At 37.5% G+C, this 21100-nt stretch overlaps 1 protein-coding gene across 1 annotated transcript; it reads left to right on the forward strand.

Moving 5' to 3' along the window:
* The first annotated feature begins 1208 nt into the window (after positions 1-1208).
* Positions 1209-19876, forward strand: sncb (synuclein, beta). Its single transcript, XM_020927336.2, has 5 exons — positions 1209-1329; positions 8999-9028; positions 9624-9709; positions 15349-15435; positions 19780-19876. Exons 1-5 carry the CDS (start codon positions 1209-1211, stop codon positions 19807-19809), a joined length of 354 nt encoding a protein of 117 aa, XP_020782995.1. The 3' UTR covers positions 19810-19876.
* The last annotated feature ends 1224 nt before the right edge of the window (positions 19877-21100 follow it).

Consider the following 21100-nt stretch of genomic DNA (forward strand, 5'->3'; position numbering starts at 1 on the left):
CAGGAACGTGCCTAAGCTTCGATGAAAAGCTGTGCACCTTGCTTCCACGTTGTGTCTACACCACAATGTGTAAAGTGATCGAAAAACAGCTCTAATGGACAATATTGCTTTCACATTATTCACACGAGAGGGTCAAAAACTACAGTGCCAACGGTTCTAGCGTGAGAAGGCGCGACGCGTAAAGTGTAGAGTGTATGTAGCGATTAAAGGCTTGACCTGCTGCTTTTACGATGGCACCGTAAAAGGGATTCGAACTGTCAATCTACAACTGTGTGGTATTTTTTCTCTTCTAGGGAGTCGCTTTGCGTGAGTCTTCCATCACCATCTCCCTATAGCCTCATATTAAAACCATGGCGCGCGTGCATATCAGATTGGATCGTGCTTATACCCACCCTTCCCCCAGCAGCAGCAGCAGCGTAATGTACTATATGTGCCCACACTGTCCCTGCTATCACAAAACGGGCCTTGCGCTTTTCACTGTCCCCTCGGTCCTCCCGTCATCCCTCCGCCGCGGCCTAGAGTAACGTTACATCGTCGCAATAATTAATGAGCTCGTTCACAATTAACCATTTCATTGAAATCTTTGCACCGCTGAATATTTCATGCTTTGACTGGGACGTGAAAAGGGGGCTGGTATGCTTGAGTGAACACAGGGTTTTACTACTGCCTTATTGGACTGCAGCTGTCAGGGATAGCCACAGGAGGCGGTGCTGTATTTTACGCACCACAATGTAATACAATAGACTCGAATCAATATGGATCTCAAATGTACTCTGCTGTGAAGATGACCACCTCAAGTTGTAATAAAAGAGGGACACGTTGTTGAATATGGTGAGTAGATAACTGCAATCATAACACGTGACAAGAGATTGGAATGGCAGTAGGTACCAACATACAGTATTACATCCATGAATGCCACTACGCCCAAAAACTTGATTTCTTTGCGAGAAAAAAAATCTGTTAATATTTTTACGTTTTCATTTTTTTTTTACTTCATGCAGGATCAATGAAAAAGCAGGACATTTACTGAAAAAGTGGGATGAAGGACAGGGGCTGTAATGGGTACAGGACAGCCAAAAGAGGGACAGGTGGTCACCTCTAGTTGCTATTGATTTACAAATGTTATTTCTGTAAGTGGATTTCAGATGACAAAGGACGCTGCGATGGAGAGTGACATATCCTGTGTTCATTTCAGTGATTCGGCCAAGATGGATGTGTTTATGAAGGGTATGTCTAAAGCTAAAGAGGGGCTCGCTGTGGCCGCTGAGAAAACCAAGGAAGGAGTCGCAGTGGCAGCCGAAAAGACTAAAGAGGGAGTCATGTTTGTAGGTAAGACCATTCTCAGCTGTTTTACATTATTTGACCTGCGCATAGAGGTGACCTATATTGACAAAAAAGATCATTTTTTTGTATGATCTCAATAGCAGTTGGTGGTTTTCAGATTCACACAAATGGCACAGGGCACAGTTTCCCCTATTAATTACACTGTACTTTGCAATAAAAGGTAAACAGTTAAAAGGTATAATGTCACTTTATAGTAGTGATTAAACCCACTGCCTTCCTGTATTGCTACAAAAACCACCATCATCAATTTTTAACAATGAATCTGGGGTCTTCTAAACAAACTTGTTGAGGTTAAAGTAGCGCACAATGCATGAATGGACAACAAAGTTAACCACGAAATGTCGCTTTTTTACTCTTTTTATGTAAAATTGCACTAGATATTTCTGGTAATTTTAGTTTTAATTATAGATGATACTCCATAGTCTAGTTCAGATTCAGAACAACAATTGCAATGTTATCTATTTTTCCCTGTATGGCCACACCTCTACATGCACAGCACACTCCATCGTGCCAGTGATTTATGCGGCACACAGCAAATGAGCCCACTGATGATTAAATGAACAGAAGGTCTGCATCTTCTCAAATAAATTACTTTCAATATTATCATTAGTGGCTTGTACCAAACCAACAGTTCTATAGAGATATGACCGCATTCGTACTGCAATATTAGATTGATCACAACATACATAGAATTCGCTTTTAGTGACGCACACGCCGTTTCTTTGAAAAGGAGAAAACTGTGATTCAATTGACCCCCAGCCAGGCATTGTCATATAATCAATACCTGTACTTTTACAAATGAGCTAAAAATAACAGCATTTTAAATTGATCTCATTCAACCCTCTTTAATTAAAATCTGTGGCATTATTATTTCTGCTTATAACATGGTGTTTAGTGTATTTCTCTTCAACCTCATGGACAGAAGATAGTGTACATGGCGAGAGGGAGCAGATTGTAAAACAGTCACCTCCTGCAGATCAAACCAAGCAAAAGACCTCAGAATATCGTCTGCAACACGCTGGTCTAGAGATTGGCACAGATTAACACAACATAGGCACAGGCGAAGGGTGGCATAGGTATTATGAAATCAATCCAAAATGTCCAAATCAAGGTGCTGTGATTTAACTGTATAAAGCACATGGCCAAATGGGAATCATAAAGTTGTGTCAGTACTGGTCATTTTTTACAAATTTTACAAGGTAGGAAATATACTATACTTTAATTTTATTCATTTGTAAAGATTGTCAGGTCAATTGTTATGAACCTCCTCAAAAACATGCCTGGAATTGTGTTTTGTTTCATTCACACGTTTGACTAATCTTTTATTGTTAATCTGTCTATATGTCCAAAGCTCAAAATGCTCCGTTCCAGCTTGTGATGTTATGAAGCAGTAGTTTGAAGATGTATGGAGTTTAAAAACACAGTGGAGCACTTCCTGTATTACCACATTACATCACAAGGTGGAACAGAATGATTTCTGTTTGAGGGAAGAACTCGACCTAAATATGCAGGATTTGTGTGTGAATGAAACATAAGACAACTCCAGGTATGTTTGTGGTGAGGAAACAACATTAAGACATAGATGTGATTGTGATTGCATTGACTTGAATGTTACACAGTATGGAATTAAATTTATCTAACTAATATTTTCTAATTACATGTATTTTTATTGGCTAAAATACCTTCTTTCTTAATGTGACTGACGGCATCACCTGCTTGCCCTTTGGAACACAACAATTGAGACAAGCTCTACCTGAAAAAGTTATTATTAAAAATATGAAATTTTGTTTTATGTCTAGATAATTTTTCTTTTTGTCAGAAATGAATATATGTCACGATAACAAATTTTTAAGCATATATTGGTACAGAGAAATATTGCAATAAAAGATCATATTGAAACTACTTTATGCTACTGTTTAGGATTAAAATATTATAAACCCTTTTTAAATAGACAGAATCATTAAAATCGTGAGCTGCAACAAATAAACAACAGAATGAACCAATACTTAGTTGTAAGAGTGACTTATTCAATCCTCTGCAGCTTAAATCTTATCTTATTACAATTAAAATAACAAAAATCTTCCAATTTTTTTTGTAAAAACGTACCCAGGATAAATTTTAAACCCCAAAATATTTTGTTTAAAGTGAATGATAAGTCAATATGGTGATTATTGTGACAGGCCTAAATGAATACTCAAATAAATCCTGCAAAAATGTATTGTTTCTAAATAAAGATAGCAGATGATTTGCTGGTTGTGATCTTAAATATTGAAAAAAAAAAAAAAAATCCATATATAGGAGTACCTTAAAATTCAAATCCTGTTAGTGTTTTCCATGTACTGTATTGTTAGAAGTTATTAAGAGCCAGTTGTCCTGGGTCTGAAGTGAAGTAGACTGACCCATCTCTATAGTTGTTGAAATACAGCTTATAGACACAGAACGTTGTGTAGTTTTACTGCTACACACGTTAAAGGATATTGATTAAATGCTATTACTCTTAAACTGTGTCTTAATGCTGTGGTTTAATATTTAATCAACTGTGGCCATTACCTGGTCCATTTGGGTATTGCACTTTGAGTATGTGGCATTGTGTGTGTTAAATTATATCTTGGTTTCCGTGCTGGTTCTGCTTGTTATTCTGCATTTGTTGGACTGACAGTGAGGGGAGGGCCAGCGGTGACTCAGGGGCCCCGAGCTGGACAGAGGTCTTGCGAGCTGTTGCATTTTACATGGGAATATATATATGTTTTAGATGTGGCCCTGGATCTGTAGCATATGACTGCTTTTCACTGGGTGTCAGTTGGGCCATACACCTAGGCTCGTCACGATAATTACTGTACCAGTTTATCATTCATTATGTGAAAGATGGAACAATATATATTTGGGGGCTAATTATTTATCATGTGTACAAGGTCTTTGCAACAATCGGGAGAGTTTTGCCATTTTTATGTAATATGATAAGATTTGAGCTGTAAAGGTTTGAGAAAATAACTTATATTAATAACTTCTATGAATAATTATTGTTTAATTCTGCAATTTCTTTGTCGGCTCAGGCTTTTTAAATTATACTGTCTATTTAAAAGTATTATGGGATTATCCTGCTTTGTGGCATAAAGTAGTTCCAATTATATTATATGTGCCAATATATCGTGCTTCAAAATTTGTTATTGTGACCTATCGTGCCTATATATGTCACATCTTCTTAACTATGTGTGCAAATGATCTTGAATGTATCCAGCAATGTCTTCATTATGATGGCAGACACACAAGCTACAGGGGGTGACAGGCCATTGTGATTTTGTCCCAAACCCAACCCAGTATATTGCAAAGACAGCATTTCAGTAAGGGAAATATGTTATTTTAAGTGTGATTTGTTTAGTGTATCTGTATTCATTTGTACACATTTGGTAACTTAAAGGTGCACTATGAAACCTTTTGGGTGGGGGGACCGTCACCTGCTTGTTTCTATGGATATGTCACTGCTCTGCCTGGAATGTTCGACAGTATGACAATAAACAGCTTTACCTTAACATATATTCAATCACAGGTGGGTTTACAGCTCAAATACCTAGAAATACAGGCATTCTGACTGTGAGCGGTTTGACCTCTCCACAGATCTGCCCTGTAACTTGGCCTGGTTTAATCTCCATGAAGAAGAGACAGATTTAATATCATACTGTGAAACATTCCAGGCAATAACATCTCCATGTAGAAAAGCTTTTGCCAGACCCTCCACCTGAAAATATACACAATGCACCTTTAACAAAAAACGTAATAAAGACTAAGTCCTGAACAAGCTAAAGAAATCAACAAGCACAGAATGAATTAGACACAAGTAGGGCTGTAGTCCTTTAGTTGATGAATTTGTCTAAGGAGTCTTCGTGAACCAATTTTTAAAATTTGTCCACTAATTATTTTATTATGATTAAAAAGATTTATGTGTGCAGCAACAGCGAATAGGAGAAAGCATGGAGTCATTTAGCTAGACTTTTGGGAGTGATCGGATAGTTAAACATGTCTTTTCACTTGTAGATATTATTTACTAGTACTTCTATATACCTCATTGTTTGTACACAAGATCCTAATGATTTTGAGAGCTTTTCCCAGCCCCCTTTTAACAGCTTAATCAATGCATGGTGAATGTCTGTAGTCCAAGAATTTCTTTAGTTGACTCCAGAAATAGACAGCGGCTTTGTCCACATGCCCACCAAAATCTGATTATAATCTGATTCTGGACCTTAAAGATAATTTAAATGACACACAAATGGTTATATTTGATGTAAATAATCAGAGGGACCGTGACATTTGAGTGTGCATGAAACCAAAGCCACTAATATTGTCAGCAGTCATTTCCAATAAACATTTTGTAGTGGCAATCAGTAGGGATGCTGATCCCTGATTTTTCAGTGCCAGTACTGAACGATATTCATACTATGTCTTTAAGTATTTGCCGATTTATCTGATATTATCGGATACCAGTGTAGGGACTGAAAATGGCATTTATTTCTCTCAAAATACAATTAACTGATTACAAAATGCATCTGATTGTGTTATGTAACTCTTATGTATCCTACAAGTAACTACTGAACGAATGAATGAATTAAACAAACATTATATGTCCTGGGCCTACATCAGTCAGTAAAGAGTCCAACCAGGATATCGACTGAACAGATTTCATGGAACCGATACCCGATACAGCTATATTTACTGGATCTTCGATAGTGTAAGTACTAATGCATCCCTAGTAATCAGTAGTCTGTGAGTAAGATAAACAGTGAAAATCCCATTTGGTTTTCTAGAAGGAAGTAGTCGGGTTTGTCAGCAGTGAAACAAGATCCAATTAGCCAGCACAACACTTGGCATTGTCTTTGTCACTCACAGCCTGTATTGGACATGCCAGGCTGCTGCCCTTCATATACCCCTGTGTGTGTGAAGGAGAGGAAGGCAGCAATACGTGGATACTGTTGTGGAGCATGGCCTAGAAACGCACTTGGAGGAGGGGCAGGAGTCATCCAATAGGTCTGCGGCCCACCTTTTGACATATGCCACTGCTCCACACTGCACGCCCACCCGCTCAATGAGAGAGACAAAAAACTCAGCCATTTTAGTCTCACGATTAATGGTTTCATTCAAAAGACGAAAAGAAAGGATCAGTCAAAACATTTACTCTGAAAATCAGTGCTGTGAATCACATAATTATAGCAGTGGCTTGAATAGTGTGTAATGTGTAGAATCTGTTATTATATGAAGCTAATGGACTGTCGAAATGTGTACTTGAGTAAAGAACATATTAATTGTAGAAATAAAAAAAAAAAATATATATATATATATATATATATATATATATATATATATATATATATATATATATATATATATTAAATTTATAAAAAATATATATTTTGTGTTATTATTTAATCTTTTATTTAAGATACAGTATAAAGTAATATTTTTTCACTGTGTAGTTAATGAGTTAATTGTAATTCATGTGCGTAATATTTTTATTTACTTGCACTTTTTAGTATATCTCTGACTCAGGGATTGAAATAATATGAAAAAAAATTATAAATAAAAAATCTGTAATCTGAATTTTGGCAATATTGCCTCCACTAAAAATAACATGTTTAATTATAAATGTCATTGTTTTTAACATAAGTTAACATTATTACAGATGTTGGCAATGCAGCTCTATTCAGCATACTATAAATAAACAAGATGATGAAGATATTCAATGATCAAATTAATTTGGGTTCATGTAACTGATGATCACCCACTCCTGTTTGACAGTAATGGCGAGGTGTTAAGAAAGAAGTTGTTTCCTGGATGTAGCTGAAATGAATGGTCTGCATCATCAGGCCTGTTTGTCTCTGTTAATTAAAGGATCAATAAAGCCCTGAGTGATAAATTAGAAGCTGATCTGTGCTGTGTTTAAAACTACTGCCAGATCGAGATGCAACCGACCACAACAAACCTGCGAAGCCTCAAACTGGAGATAAGGTGAAGAAGAGGAGGCTCAAAAGATTTCATTGTTTCAAAAAAGATACAGCGCATGCCATTTTTGTTGTTATGTTGATAGTTTAGTAGGAGCCAGGTACCACTTTATAATAACTACACTTAATAATGATTAAGAATGAATTATGCTTTGTAACTACTTCATTATAGAGGCTAGGATTAGGGTATTGTTTAAAGGTGCTCTGCATAACATTTCTAGTGCAGTGTTCGCCACCTGCTTATCACCATGTGATTCTTATTGCTTTGTGTAGAATGTTCCACAGTATAGATTAAACCTATCTATCATGAGGGTGGAGTGGAGAGTCGTCCCTATTCACAGAATTAATTATTGTATTTTTGAGCAACAGAAACACCCCTAATGAATAAATGCTAGATGGATGTGTTTAATGTCATACCGTGGGACATTCCAGGCAAAGCAATGACATCTCCATGGACCCTTCACCAAAAAAGTTGCACAGTTCACCTTTAATTCTGGTCTGATCTTGGAAGATAATTAGAATTAGGCCTGGGTAATACTGGATGGGAGACCACAGGGAATACCAGGTGCCTTTGTATGAGGTAGCAGTGTCAAGAGTGCATAATGTTGTTGTGTTCTTAAGCAAGACACTTCACCCACCTTATCTATGTGTGAAAGTGGTGTGGGAGTGAGTTATTGTTATTGTTGTGAGTTATTGGTACAGATAAGCAGCCTTTCTTAAAAGTGCATTGTGCAACTTTTCTGGTGGAGGGTATACCACATTTTTGTCTTCTATGAGATGTTATTGCTTTGCTTGTTGTTTTCCACAGTATGATATTAAAAGACTATTGTACTGTTCAGAAATATCTTTAAGAACATGCATTCTTGTGTGAGCAGGCCCGCCTCTCCACTGAACTGATCTGTACCTTGGCCTGCTCACCTCCATGGAGCTAGATTAAGTTTAATGTCGTACTGTGAAACATTCCAGGCTGAATAGTTAAGTACATTATATTGTAGAAAATGATATATAAGCAAATTAAAACATCATACACCGATTGCAAATCTATCTGGAAAACAAGTTGGGGATCATTGAAGGAACCGGCCAGTGGCAACTGACTCCTGGGCTTCACTGATGATGTGTGAAATGAAGTTTAAATGTGCTACATTACAGAAAATTGACTTTTGAGAGCTTTAAGCCATGTTCGAATGTTGTTACCTTCACCAAAAACATATTTAGAGTTGCGTTTTGTATCATTCACACATGTTTGAGTAATCCTATTTTTAGTCTGTCTTCATCTTCAAAGCTCAAAATGCTCTGTTGCTGCTTGTGATGTCATGAAGTGGTAGTTTTCAAGTTAACAGATACCTTTTACCTTTTGTGTAGTAAAGATTGGCAATTCCAGAGCTGAAATTATCCAATTGATTTTAGTGAAAAACACAGTGAAGCATTGTATTACCACATGACGTCACAAGGTGGAACAGTGAAGAGTGTTTTCTGTTTGAGAGAAGAACTAAATATGCAGGGTTTGTGTGTTAAATATGTGTGAATGAAACAAAACATAACTCCAGGTATGTTTGTGAAGAGAAAACATTATAACTGGTCCGGAAATAGCGTAATATATATGTACTGCTGCAGTCTCTCATTTGTATTGCTTCAAAGCTCTTTTCTTTCCCTTGTCTCTACAGGAAGCAAGGCCAAAGACAGCGTGGGCACAGGTGAGTCTAATTGAGCTGAACTGGCGACATTGAAACACCATATCTGTCCAGTCCAAATAGTTCATTAGTTCAACAGTTAGTGGGTGAAAACCATAAAGGCACTGCAGTGGAGGGGTGGGGCCTGGTGCTCGTTATATGTGATAATCAACTGGAAAACTGAAGAAAGCTAAAACCTGACACCACCTAGATGTGGTACTGTAAATCTGTCTTTTGAACCAGTACAGATATAGTTACATGTGGAGAGTACTAGGGATTAAATGGATTTATATGCACAAGTGTTAAAATTAAGGAGTATGGGGTAATCTGTTTTAAGATTTGGGAGTGAGTTTAAGCAGTCTTTTTTGTAAATATATAAATACACCATATCCTAGTATTTTTCTGTTTAAATATTTGTTTTTACCTGAAGTCCCCTGCAGTTTGGGTCAGATCCCCTTTTTAGGAGACAAGTCGACCATCTCTTTAGTCAACCAATAATTTTAGTCGACTACAGCCCGAGTGTATACTGTGTATGTGTATAGTGTGTACAGTGTGTGTGTATGTATAATGTGTGTGTATGTAAAATGTGTGTATATATATAATGTGTGCTTGTTTCCAGTGGCTGAGAAGACCACTGGGGCCATGGGGAACATCGTCGCTGCCACTGGACTGGGGAAGAAGGACGAGTTCCCAACTGACATGAACGTACGTACCACCAACGAGTGTCACATTTATATGATCACAACTTAGTAGGGGTGTCAGAAAATCAAAACACAAAAACTGCTTAAATGGCATGCCTTATCAGTCTCATAAAGATATAAAGTACATCCCCTTTAGATGCAAATGGAGGTTCCCTAAAGTAACAAAATAATAATGTCAGCCTTTTCTTTAAATGCTGAATACTAAATACAAATCTATGGATAACACAAGCATCTCCATATTTTCCTTACAGCTATGTTTCAGTAAGTCAAGAAATTGCACAAAAAGTATGGAGCATACATTGTATAAGAAAAACAGTTCTTAGTGACTAATGACATTAGCTGGTGCTACTAATCAGCTCCAGGTCTTTGTTTTGAAGAGACCTAGTTTTGACAGAGAAAGAGAAAGAGAAAGAGAAAGAGAGAGAGAGAGAGAGAGAGAGAGAGAGAGAGATCAGAGTAGGAGAGGGGAAAAAGGGAGAGAGAAAGAGCTAGCCAAACTCAGGTCTCACTTACAGTTGGCAGAAGGCTGAGGGCTCTGGTCATTAAAGTCTGGACCGGACACGGCTCTGGACAGCAGGGAGACATATGAGCTAATGAATCCTAACACGCACTGCTGTCGTCTCTTCTCTGTAGAAAGAAAGAAATGGTGGAAAGACAGAGACAATAAATGTGATTATGCACTTTTCAGTTGTGATTTAGGGTGTGTTTATATTTCTCCTGGTTGGTTCCTAATTTGATCCCAGTTTAGTCCTCATGGTAGACCTGGTTTGGTCCTGTTCTAGTCCTGGTTTAGTCCAGAATTAGTCCAGGATTAGTTTTACTCCCAATGCTGATGTGTCCTATCTGTGGATTTTATGTCTGGTCTTAAGTTGTCTTGCTTTACCCAATCCAGCTGTGGAGAAGTAGGAAACTCTCTTGTATTGGGTGTGTTTAGTTAGTGTGGGTGATACTGATAAAAGTTAATGATGCATTGCGCAACTTGGGTCCATCACCTGCTTGTCTCCATGTTATTGCTTTGCCTAGAATGTTCTACGGTACAGATTAAACCTAAAACTATAGGCTTCATTACAGATCAGATATGTGGAGAGGCAACCCTATTCACAGAGAGAATTTTTGTATTTTTGAACAATACAGTAGAAACTCTTATAATGAATAAATGCACCTTTAATATCTCTATTTTTGAGCATCCCGATAAGGATATTCAGATGAAATTAACATTTGCAAACAATTGAAGTTATGCCTTGTATTATTTTTGTGAACTGTGGATATCCAGTAGACAAACGTGCAGAATATTCCATGAGCAGTCACTATCAGTCACTACTTTCTAATACAGGACTGAGTTCTGTATCTGTGAACCTCTATAACAAATAGACCAAATTAGCATAACTAAAATTAAACAGACTTATACTTAATAAGTGCGTATGCCTATAGGTCACAGAGGATTGATTGCTGGTTGAGTTTCTGTCCATAGATCTGTCGTCACTCTTTAAGGAGGCCTCATTCACAGGGCGCTTTAATTGACCTCAACAATCTGGCCATGGGACTATCATCTTTCTCTGTCACATGACGTTTCCATTATAGCTCCTCTTTGCTAAACCTATTGACCTTAGAAAATGTCACCACTCTGAACCCCCTGCTCCTTTTCTGCTGTTACGAACTACTGTGATTGGAAATAGAAGAGATTTGTACTGTGCTGTATGTTTTTTAAATGAAAGAATCAAGAAAGAAAAATTAAAGTTACCACAGCAATGTTGAGTTCTCCCACTGTACTGGTCCACAGAAACATAACATTAGATAAGAGAACTAATCATTGTTCCATAAGGACCATTGCAAGAGCAGTATGTGAACAAAAATATGCATTATCAAAAATCATTAACTGTTAAAAGCAGATTTGACTCTAACATAACACAAGTAGAGCAAAAATATGAAGGCTACAACACTATTCGACACAATAATCAATTAATCAGACTTTATTTATAGAGCCCTTTACAGCACTCAAGGTGACCAAAGTGCTTTTCAATAAAATCAATACAATAAAATAAAAATAATAATATGTGGCTATGTTTATGTACAGGGCAGAATAAATAGCAGTAAAGTAGAGTGAAATGTTCCAGTGGTGAATCACATTATGTTACAGTATTGCTCTTGGAGGCGGAGCACACATGCAGGGGCTTGCAGTGTTCATTGTACGGGAAAGAAAAGGAAATACCCCTGGAATCTCTTCTTCACACAGCAAGCCCGGTTAATTTGAGCAGTTGAGTTTTGATCAATGCCAAAAAAGTGATCTCTTTTCCAGTTGGGGATGTTGCTCTCAGTCCAACAATTTCGTTCGATTTACAAAACACAAACAGACCATAGAGCAAAACAAAATCAGGAAGTGTCTCACACTGAGAGACACATGGAGGCTCAGAGTCAAAACAAACGCTGGTGTGGAGATCCATAATGAGAAAAATGGCATGCAATGATGTGAAAGTAGCAGGAGCAGGTCAAAGTCTGATTTAATTATAATCATGCAAAAATATATTATTGTTCCCAGGGGTCCTTGTTGCCAGCCCCAAGTGGTATCTGACATTGGCACCAATACTGAGAAATGTGATGTATCAGCCAATATCCTAGTTTGGCATATAAATTGATGTAATAAGACTATTTACTGGTCATAATTGGCCTAGAAAGTCTCATAATGTTTAAACTTTTTTTATGCAAAGTTGCTCTATAGTTACTTGAGATTAATAACCATTACATTACACATTTGGATTTATGTTATTTTATTTTTGTATAAAGGAAATAAATGCTGTTTTCAGTCGCTGCACTGGTATCAGTTGATATTGGGAACTGACATACTTAAAGCTATAAGTCAAAATCGGTATTGGAACTAAAAAAAGCTCTTGGATTGTGCACCCCTAGTCCTAATAATATGTAGAAAATAGCTATAGAATATTAGTATAATTTATAAACCTTGGTAATTCAACACACTCCAAACTCATACATAGTCCAATGAGATTCATTTGGTCTTCCAATATTCTATGTTATTAGGTTATTTTTTTCAGACCTAGAGTGTTATTTCATACCTGACAGTTTCGACTGCTCACTAGCGTCTTCGTCAGAGTGGTCACGTGATGTTGCTGTGATGTGTCCGGTCAGCTGATTTAAACAGGTTTTGGCGCTGTCTTCCTACCGGTGGAGGCAGGACGACAGCGCCATCTGCAGTCCGACTTCCTCAGGATAGCATCCCAGATGTGTGAGAGTAAAAAAGCCCCCTCATCCCGGTTTACAGTCCTGTGGGCACGTTTCCGTATTTCGATTGCTTCTTTAATCCAGCGGCGATGTTTTCCCAATGTTTGTATGCCCGATCCATACATCGGGGAAACAGGGAGGGCGTTCAGTACACGAAAAAAGGAACAGAGAACAGAATGCAAGAAGGAAACAGCGAAGGCGTGCACACGAGCAACAAAACACAAAGCAGAACAGGAACAACTCAAATCGGCCATTTCTGACCATTGTAAAAGAGAGAACCACGTTATGGATTGGGATGGAGCAGACATCATTGGGACAGAGGAAAACAAAACATCACTCTCACACACCTGGGATGCTGTCCTGAGGAAGTTGGACTGCAGATGGCGCTGTCGTCCTGCCTCCACCGGTAGGAAGACAGCGCCAAAACCTGTTTAAATCAGCTGACCAGACACGTCTCAGCAACATCACGTGACCACTCTGAGGAAGACTCTAGTGAGCAGTCTAAACTGTCAGGTATGAAATAACACTCTAGGTCTGAAAAAAAGAACCTAGTAACATACAAACTCATACATGCCCACTGTACACCCATAGAATGCATAGAATGGCTTATGTCTGACAGTTTGATTAAAATCTTCCTCTTGTTCGTGGCGCTGTGTCTTGATTGTCAACGCGTTGTCAGGAGGTTAACAAGGTCTTGCTGTCAGGGCTGTCAGGGTGTCAGGAGTGGTCTAGACTGGTGCTAAACCCACTGTACTCAGACTGGACCCTCTCCTCTGACTCCCTAATCTAGAATTTCTGAGAGCCTGCAATAATGAGCTTATTCTTTGAGCCATTGAGGTGAAAAAAGTACTCATTCTCATTTTAACATCTGACAACATGTTCTGACAGTTGTACATGACCTCTGACCCTCGCACTAATCAATATGCACTGAAATGCCATATTTATTATCTAAAACTCAAAACTGCAATTTAAATGGTCCCAATTTGCAAAGACCACAATTATACAATTAACAATTTGCTCTGTAAAAAAATAAATAATTAATAATAACCCTGGACTTAAATCTATACAAGCTGTTCTGAAAAGCATAGGGTTCTTGTTTAGTGGTTCAGAGTTCAGTTTTGTAACAAATGTTAAGTGTCCGCTTTGGTCGGGGCCTGTCACCTGCTTGTTTCTATGGATACGTGATTGCTCTGCCTGAAATGTTCCACAGGGAGAAACAGCTCTACCTTACATTTATTCAATTACAATTGGTTTTATTGCTCAAAAATACCTACCATACATTCTAACTGTGAGCGAAATTGCCTCTCCACAGATCTAATCTTTAAATTAGTCTGGTTTGGTCTCCATGAAGATAGAAAGGTTTAATACCATACAGTGAAACATTCCAAGCAGCAATAACGTTTCCCTGGAGAAAAGAATTTGACAGACCACAATGCACCTTTAAAGCAAAACCCCAAATTTAATCTCAACTGCGGTGTTTGTCAGAATTGCTTGTTTGTTTAATTGTTCTTAACATGTTCACATATTTCCCTTGTCTTAATATGTGATAGTTATGTTTTTTGAGAGAAGGCTCCTCTCAGTCTGCTTTGTGGACACTTGAGTGCCCTTCTATTGATGTTGGTGGGCTAACACTACAGAGCCTGTTTCACACATGGGATTATAGACAGTGTCCTGACCTAATTGACTTGATTAGAGCAGTACTTAAAAATAAATGATGACCCACTAGTTTGGTTTCCAGGGCTCACAGCGGCAGGTGCACTCACAAGGAGCTGCTTCTGTCTTTTACATCACACATCATAATGTTGAGACAAGAGTTGTTTTTTTTTTCAGTTTGTGATAACCAATATTAAAAGTGGAACATGTGAACCTCTATAGGCTCACAACACATATACATCAATGCAGGTCTGGCTTCATGCAAAATACAAAAAGTTAAGACTGTAAAGATAATTTCCTAGTTAGGAACCACATAAAAATAAGGGGAACAAAACAGCCCAAAGGCATCTATAGCCTTCAGAAATTGCATACTACCATCGCATGAGAGGAATGAATGATGACAGATTAGCAGCCTGTTAAGCTTGTAAATATGAAATTTAAATACAATCCATTAGTTATACATTATTCTTTATGTGAATATATACTGTAGGGTATATTAAAATGATATTAAAATAAACCATTGTTTTATTGACTTAGTAGTATATAGAGTTTCAGAAACAAATTATAAATAAAATTATAGGTCTTGTGATCATTAGTTATGACATCTGATAAGCCCCAATCCAGCTTTCAAATTTTAATATTATTTTTTCACTGTTGAGCTGTCCACCATTGATCGTCTCTTTCTGTTCCCTGTGTCTTTTTATGTGTTGTGTTTACTGTATGATTGCATTAAAACCCCCTGTATCTGTGTTGCAGCCTGAGGAGTATGGGCAGGAGGCCATGGAGGGCCAGGGGGAGGCCATGCTAGAGCCAGAAGGGGAGACATATGACGAGTCCCAGCAGGTAATCAGCTCTCACGACCAGCTCTGTGTGTACCACTTCTCTGCTACAGCCCCGCTCTTCTTACAGGCCTGTTTGCCCATTACTCTAACTGTAAATACGGTGGTGTACTTTCAAATATATTCCACTGTATTCCTGAAATGTCTGTCTTATACTGGATGTTACAAGGTACAAATATTGTTTAGGAATCACAACACAAAGGACATTTAAAGAGGGGATATATGGCTAAATTAATTTTTCAAGCTTTCCATCATGTTGTAACATTGTTTCCTTAACAAAAACATGCCTGAAGTGGTTTTAGATGCTGTTTGTGCATGTTTCAGTAATTTAGCGAGCTCTCCCGCCCTATTCGAACCCTCCTTTTTGATAGGTGTGAGATTCTGTCCAGTGCTCTGCCCACAAACCTTCCCATGCTCCCACACAACAATTCTCCAGAAATATACAAAAGCATGAAACAAAAGTGTACACATAAACTTGACAAACCTAATGCAATGTTCTGTAGATTAATTCGCGAGAAGCACTCTGAATAAAAGGTAACATGGTGATCTAAATATATTATTATGTGTTAGCACTTAATACCCCATCGAATAATATACACAGATTTGTACTGATTGCTAAAGTTGCTTGTGGTCCAAATATGCAACTAACTAAAGATACACTATGTAACTTTACTGGTGAGTGATCTGCCACCCTCCATGGAAAAAGTACCTTGAACAATATAGGGTCTTCTCTCCACAGATCCGACCTGTAACTTGACATAGTAGGTGTCACTGGCTTGTCATTAAATAAGTATGAGACTTAAGGAGACAAGCAGGTGACCGACCTTATAAAAGAAAAGTTACATAATGCCATTTTTATTTAGTTTTAGAAAAGAAAATATAGAATTAAAATCAACAATTGAAATAGATCAACATGAGGAAAAACAAAATACATTTTTGTTTAGTTTTTCTTATCATTCAGGGCTATATATGGGTACAGGAAACATAATAATTCGATTATATAACTTGATGTCATCCACCTCTACCTTACAGTCTCTTTAAATAGATTTCCAGAAGCCAATAAAGACCCATTCACACACAGTAGCTCCTCATTACTATTCAGTGTTTAATATCTGCATACATCTCAACAGTACTAAACCTCTGGCCTCTGCCTCATCCCACACACATTTACAGTGCTTTGTTCTCCCTGGGAAATAAGATGAGGTCTCCACCAGCCAATCGCCCCATACTGACTATAGTGATAGATGAATATAGCACCACCCACCCCTGCCTGTGCGAACCGGTGTGCGTTTAGTCTCACACAAAAAGTATTTTTAGATTTTGGCTGCAAAGGAAGAGACAGTAACAGTACAGGAAATAGTGGCTTGGAAAGACATCTTAAATAGAATACACTGGTATAAATAACACTTAAGGGTGTTGAAATGTATAGGGGAATGAGTAGTGTGTATTAATATCAATGGCCATATTATGTTGCTATTTGTTTCCATACAGTAGGTTGGGAGGTTAGTTTCAGATGATGTCATAAACTGCGAAGTTGCTCAGATTTTGAAAAAATTGGTGACTTTATGGTTTACCTGTGAAAATTTAACCTGGTTCTAGATCACTCAAAATTGATTCTTGTGAGCATTTAGTAATGCTATAATGCTGTTACCTCATCAAAAATGTAACTGGAGTTGTGTTTTGTTTCATTTACACATGTTTGATTAACTTTTATTATTAGCCTGTCTGCATTTCCAAAACTCAAAATGCTCTGTCCCATCTTGATGTCATGAAGAGGTAGTTTTCAAGTTAACAGCTCCATTTACTTTTAATTCAGTAGAAATGGTCAATTTCAGAAGTGAAATTATCGAAATGATTCTAGTGATGGTGTGTGGAGTTTAGAAGCACTTCCTGTATTACCACATGACATCACAAGGTGGAACAGAGTGTTTTCAGTTTGAGAGAATTACTTAGCCTAAATATTCAGGGTTTGTGTGTTAAACATGTGTGAATGAAACAAAACACAACTCCAGGTATGTTTGTGATGAGGAAAGAACATTATAACATAGATAGGGTAATATGAGCCCTTTTAAAACTCTGTAACTACTAAACCTATGTCCACTTATAACAAACCCTGAGAAGTGTTCAACATTACATCATCAGAGCTGTCTATACAAATGAACTAAGGAGTTTTTAATTTCACAATAGCTTTAAAAAGTGGTGGCATTAATCCATTGTTCAACATATGAACACATTTCAGGGTGCATTCACTCTTGTCTTGACTGGGTCTTGGTTTGAACCCAATTTGAGGCCTTACATAAACTGGGCTGGTTCTGTTCTAGTCCTGGTTTAGTCTTTGTAGAGCAAATGTGAATGTGCTTGCTCGCTCAGTCTGGAGAATTATTTCAAAAACAGTGGATGGCTCCATAAGGACGTATAGACCTCTTCACCTGAAATTATGTCACTGAATTCTAGAAAGCAACCTATTATGAATAGATTTGTATTTAGAGTGCTTGAATCTTATCTAACTAGTTGTATCTCAATACCTCCTGGGACTGGTCTGATCTGTTTCTCTGTAATAATTATAATGTTTCAATCAAAGGTTCTTTTTTGGGTGCACTATATGGTACAGTAGTAATTTAAAATACATTTAGTTTTAATTACAGATTTTTTGCATGCTTTAATATGCTTTATATTTATAAGATATAGGACCTGTTTTAGTCCCAAATTCATTGTAGTTCAATAAAGATGGCATTTGAAAAGTTTGATAGAGACGAAAGATTCATGTAGGATTTCCATATGGGTTGGTTACTAATACAAAAAAACGCGTATTTGTTGTATTTGAAATTACAATTTGACCCTAAAGTGTAATGTTGCCTATAGTAAAACCAGGAATTAGTTCAAAGTTGGTTAAATCTGTATAATATAATAATGTCTAGACAATTTTCAGTGGAGCTTGGTGTGGCTGGTGCCTTCATCCTGGGTCTGTGGATGAATCATTTAAGCAGTTAAGGGACGTAAATTAAAATTTCTTGTTGGCTGTGTGTCCTGCATCCTCCTCCGCAAACCCACTCCCCTCCCCCACTCCTCCTACCCCCTCCCACCATCACCACACCATCCGCGTCTGGATGGGTGTGGCGATGACGCACTGGGCCCAACTGCATCATGGGTAAATGTCAGAATATGGATCTCCAGTGCTGCGGTGAGGGAGAGGAGGCAAAGATGTGTTTTTAAAATGTTGTTTATGATTTAAGTGACTTCTCTTTCCTGGAGGCTCTGCTGGTTTGCATGTTTTCATAGTTCCATAGGTTACATGTTCCGAGGGTGATTGAGGAGGAGGATGCAGGAGCCTGGGAGGATGAGGGAATGTACTCACGACACGTCCTTGAAGCTGTAAAAAAGGGTGTGCTGCCATCTGCTGGACAAACACGATCTGGCACAAGAGATAGTGACATCACCATTATCCAGTGCAGTTAAAGTTGAAATTGTTGCCTAAATAGCTTTCTCACAAATAACAAAGATGCCAATCATTATGTCATCTATGCATCTTTTTTTTTTTTTATATTGTGCCTTTTTATATCCCAGGCAACTAAGCAAATGTTATTAGCCTATATTTTATCACACAGATAGAACCAGGCCAAAGCAACTATTACTGTGTTTTAATATCGTACCATATGCGCTTTTATGGCGCATTGCATAAAATATAATACAATCTTATGGGACTTAATGGGTCGACCCTGCTGTCAATTTTCAATAAAGGCACTTCTGTTATCATCTATAATGTATAATATATGTACTAACAAATTCCATAAGAGGGTAAAGTGGTGGAGAAGCGTGATATTCTTGTTAAATGCATTATAGGTTAAAGGTGCACTACATAACTTCTCTGTTGGATTGTGCGCCACATACTTGGCTCCAGGAAAATGCTATTGCTTTCCGTGTAATGTTCCACTCTCCATGGAGACAAGCAAGAGATGCTAGCAAACCAAATTTCAGGTCACATCTGTGGCGAGGTGACCAATCCATAGTAAGAACGTAATGAAATTCATGCAAGAACATCCCCATCGAGACAAACAGATGGCAGTTGCATAGCACACCTGTTAAATGTTACACCACAATAATCTAACTGATTTAAGTTTGGCAATTGCAAATAAATTTGTGATTTTTCTCTTCAAATACAGATTCTGTTTGGAGTGCACATTTTAAATACTTAACATCTGAGAAAATACTGTTTTATATATATACACTGTTACAATTCAAAACACAATAGAAAAACTATATCATATTCTGAACAATTTTGTCAAGGTTTATTTTCACTTCCAGCTAAAATCCCAAACTAACCATATATATATATTTGTTTTGTTTCCAGGAGAGCCAGGACTACGAACCAGAGGCGTAAAAGCATGACTCCAAGCCACCATCCAACCAGCAGCACAATAATATTTCTAATAATAACAAGGACAAATACTGATACAATTCCAATTACACCCCTGTTGCAAAAAAAGAAAATCTAAAAAGACAAGCATTCCCACTGAAAATGTTCTTCCTTCGAGACAAATCTTTTATTATTATATATTGTAAATGTCATGTTATCAATGTACTGTGTTTGGGTGTAGGTATTTATTGAACTATAGAATGTCCCGCCAGTCTCAGTTCCTTGTTTCCCTCCCAATGAATTGAGACCAGTGCTGGGGCTTGTGACTTTGTATTTGTGTGTATCTGTATTTAGAAGTGTGCAATAGATGTTCATCAGCTTCCAATGGAAAACGTTGGGAGTGTAAAAAATAATTATGTTCGGTTGCAAGCAGTTATGAATACAATAATATCCTCTTATAAGTGTCGACAATGCCTGTTCGTGGATAATTTTGATTTCTTTTGCTTTTCTTTGGAGACCGTTTTTGGAGTAAGATTTTTTTTACATTGTATCTTTCTAGTTGCTTGTGATCATTCCAGTAAATCTGTTAGAAATGGACAAAGTATACATGTTTGTGTGCGTGTGTTGGTGTGAAGGTTTTAAAGTCGATATATTATGTCTTGATCATAATGGTTGTCATATCACTATGTGCTTTAAATTGCAGGACTTGTCCATATAAAGGTTTATGTGTAAAGCCAGACATATGATTCCTCTGTAAATAAAAACTAAAAAGAAAACCACTTTTTGGCTTTTGTTGATATCAACTGACATTCAATTTGAACCATAAATGGTGTATTCTTAAACATCTTAATGTGTGATGGTTAACATTATACAGCTCTGCCACCAAGGAAGTTTTTTTTTTTTTTCCCTGGGCCTGCATTCTTTCTTCTGAGTTGTCTTCTGCTGTGATTGTAGAATTGTAGAATATTTATCAAGCACTTTTATTCTCAAGAGTGGTTTATGTTGTTTGTTTTTTTTATTCACTTAATTGGTAGGATAGTATTGTAGCCACAGCTGCCTTAGGGTAGACTGAAGAAAGGGAGATAGCAAATCTGCAGCATTGGCCCCTACAACCACCATTAATCACATACACTCTAGATTTTTATAAGGCAAGGTGGGTGAAGTGTCTTGTTTAAAGACAAAACTGCAGTATGCACTATGCATTCCCACTTGTCTCCCATCCCATTACTATCCAGGGTCTGGTTAGTACTATCAGCCTATGCTCTGACAGATTGAATACTACCTAAATTATAATATTTCGTTTGCTACAACTCCT

The sequence above is a fragment of the Boleophthalmus pectinirostris genome, unplaced genomic scaffold, assembly GCF_026225935.1.
Source record: "Boleophthalmus pectinirostris isolate CB_2022bp ecotype Guang Dong unplaced genomic scaffold, ASM2622593v1 HiC_scaffold_23, whole genome shotgun sequence".
Taxonomy (NCBI): domain Eukaryota; kingdom Metazoa; phylum Chordata; class Actinopteri; order Gobiiformes; family Gobiidae; genus Boleophthalmus; species Boleophthalmus pectinirostris.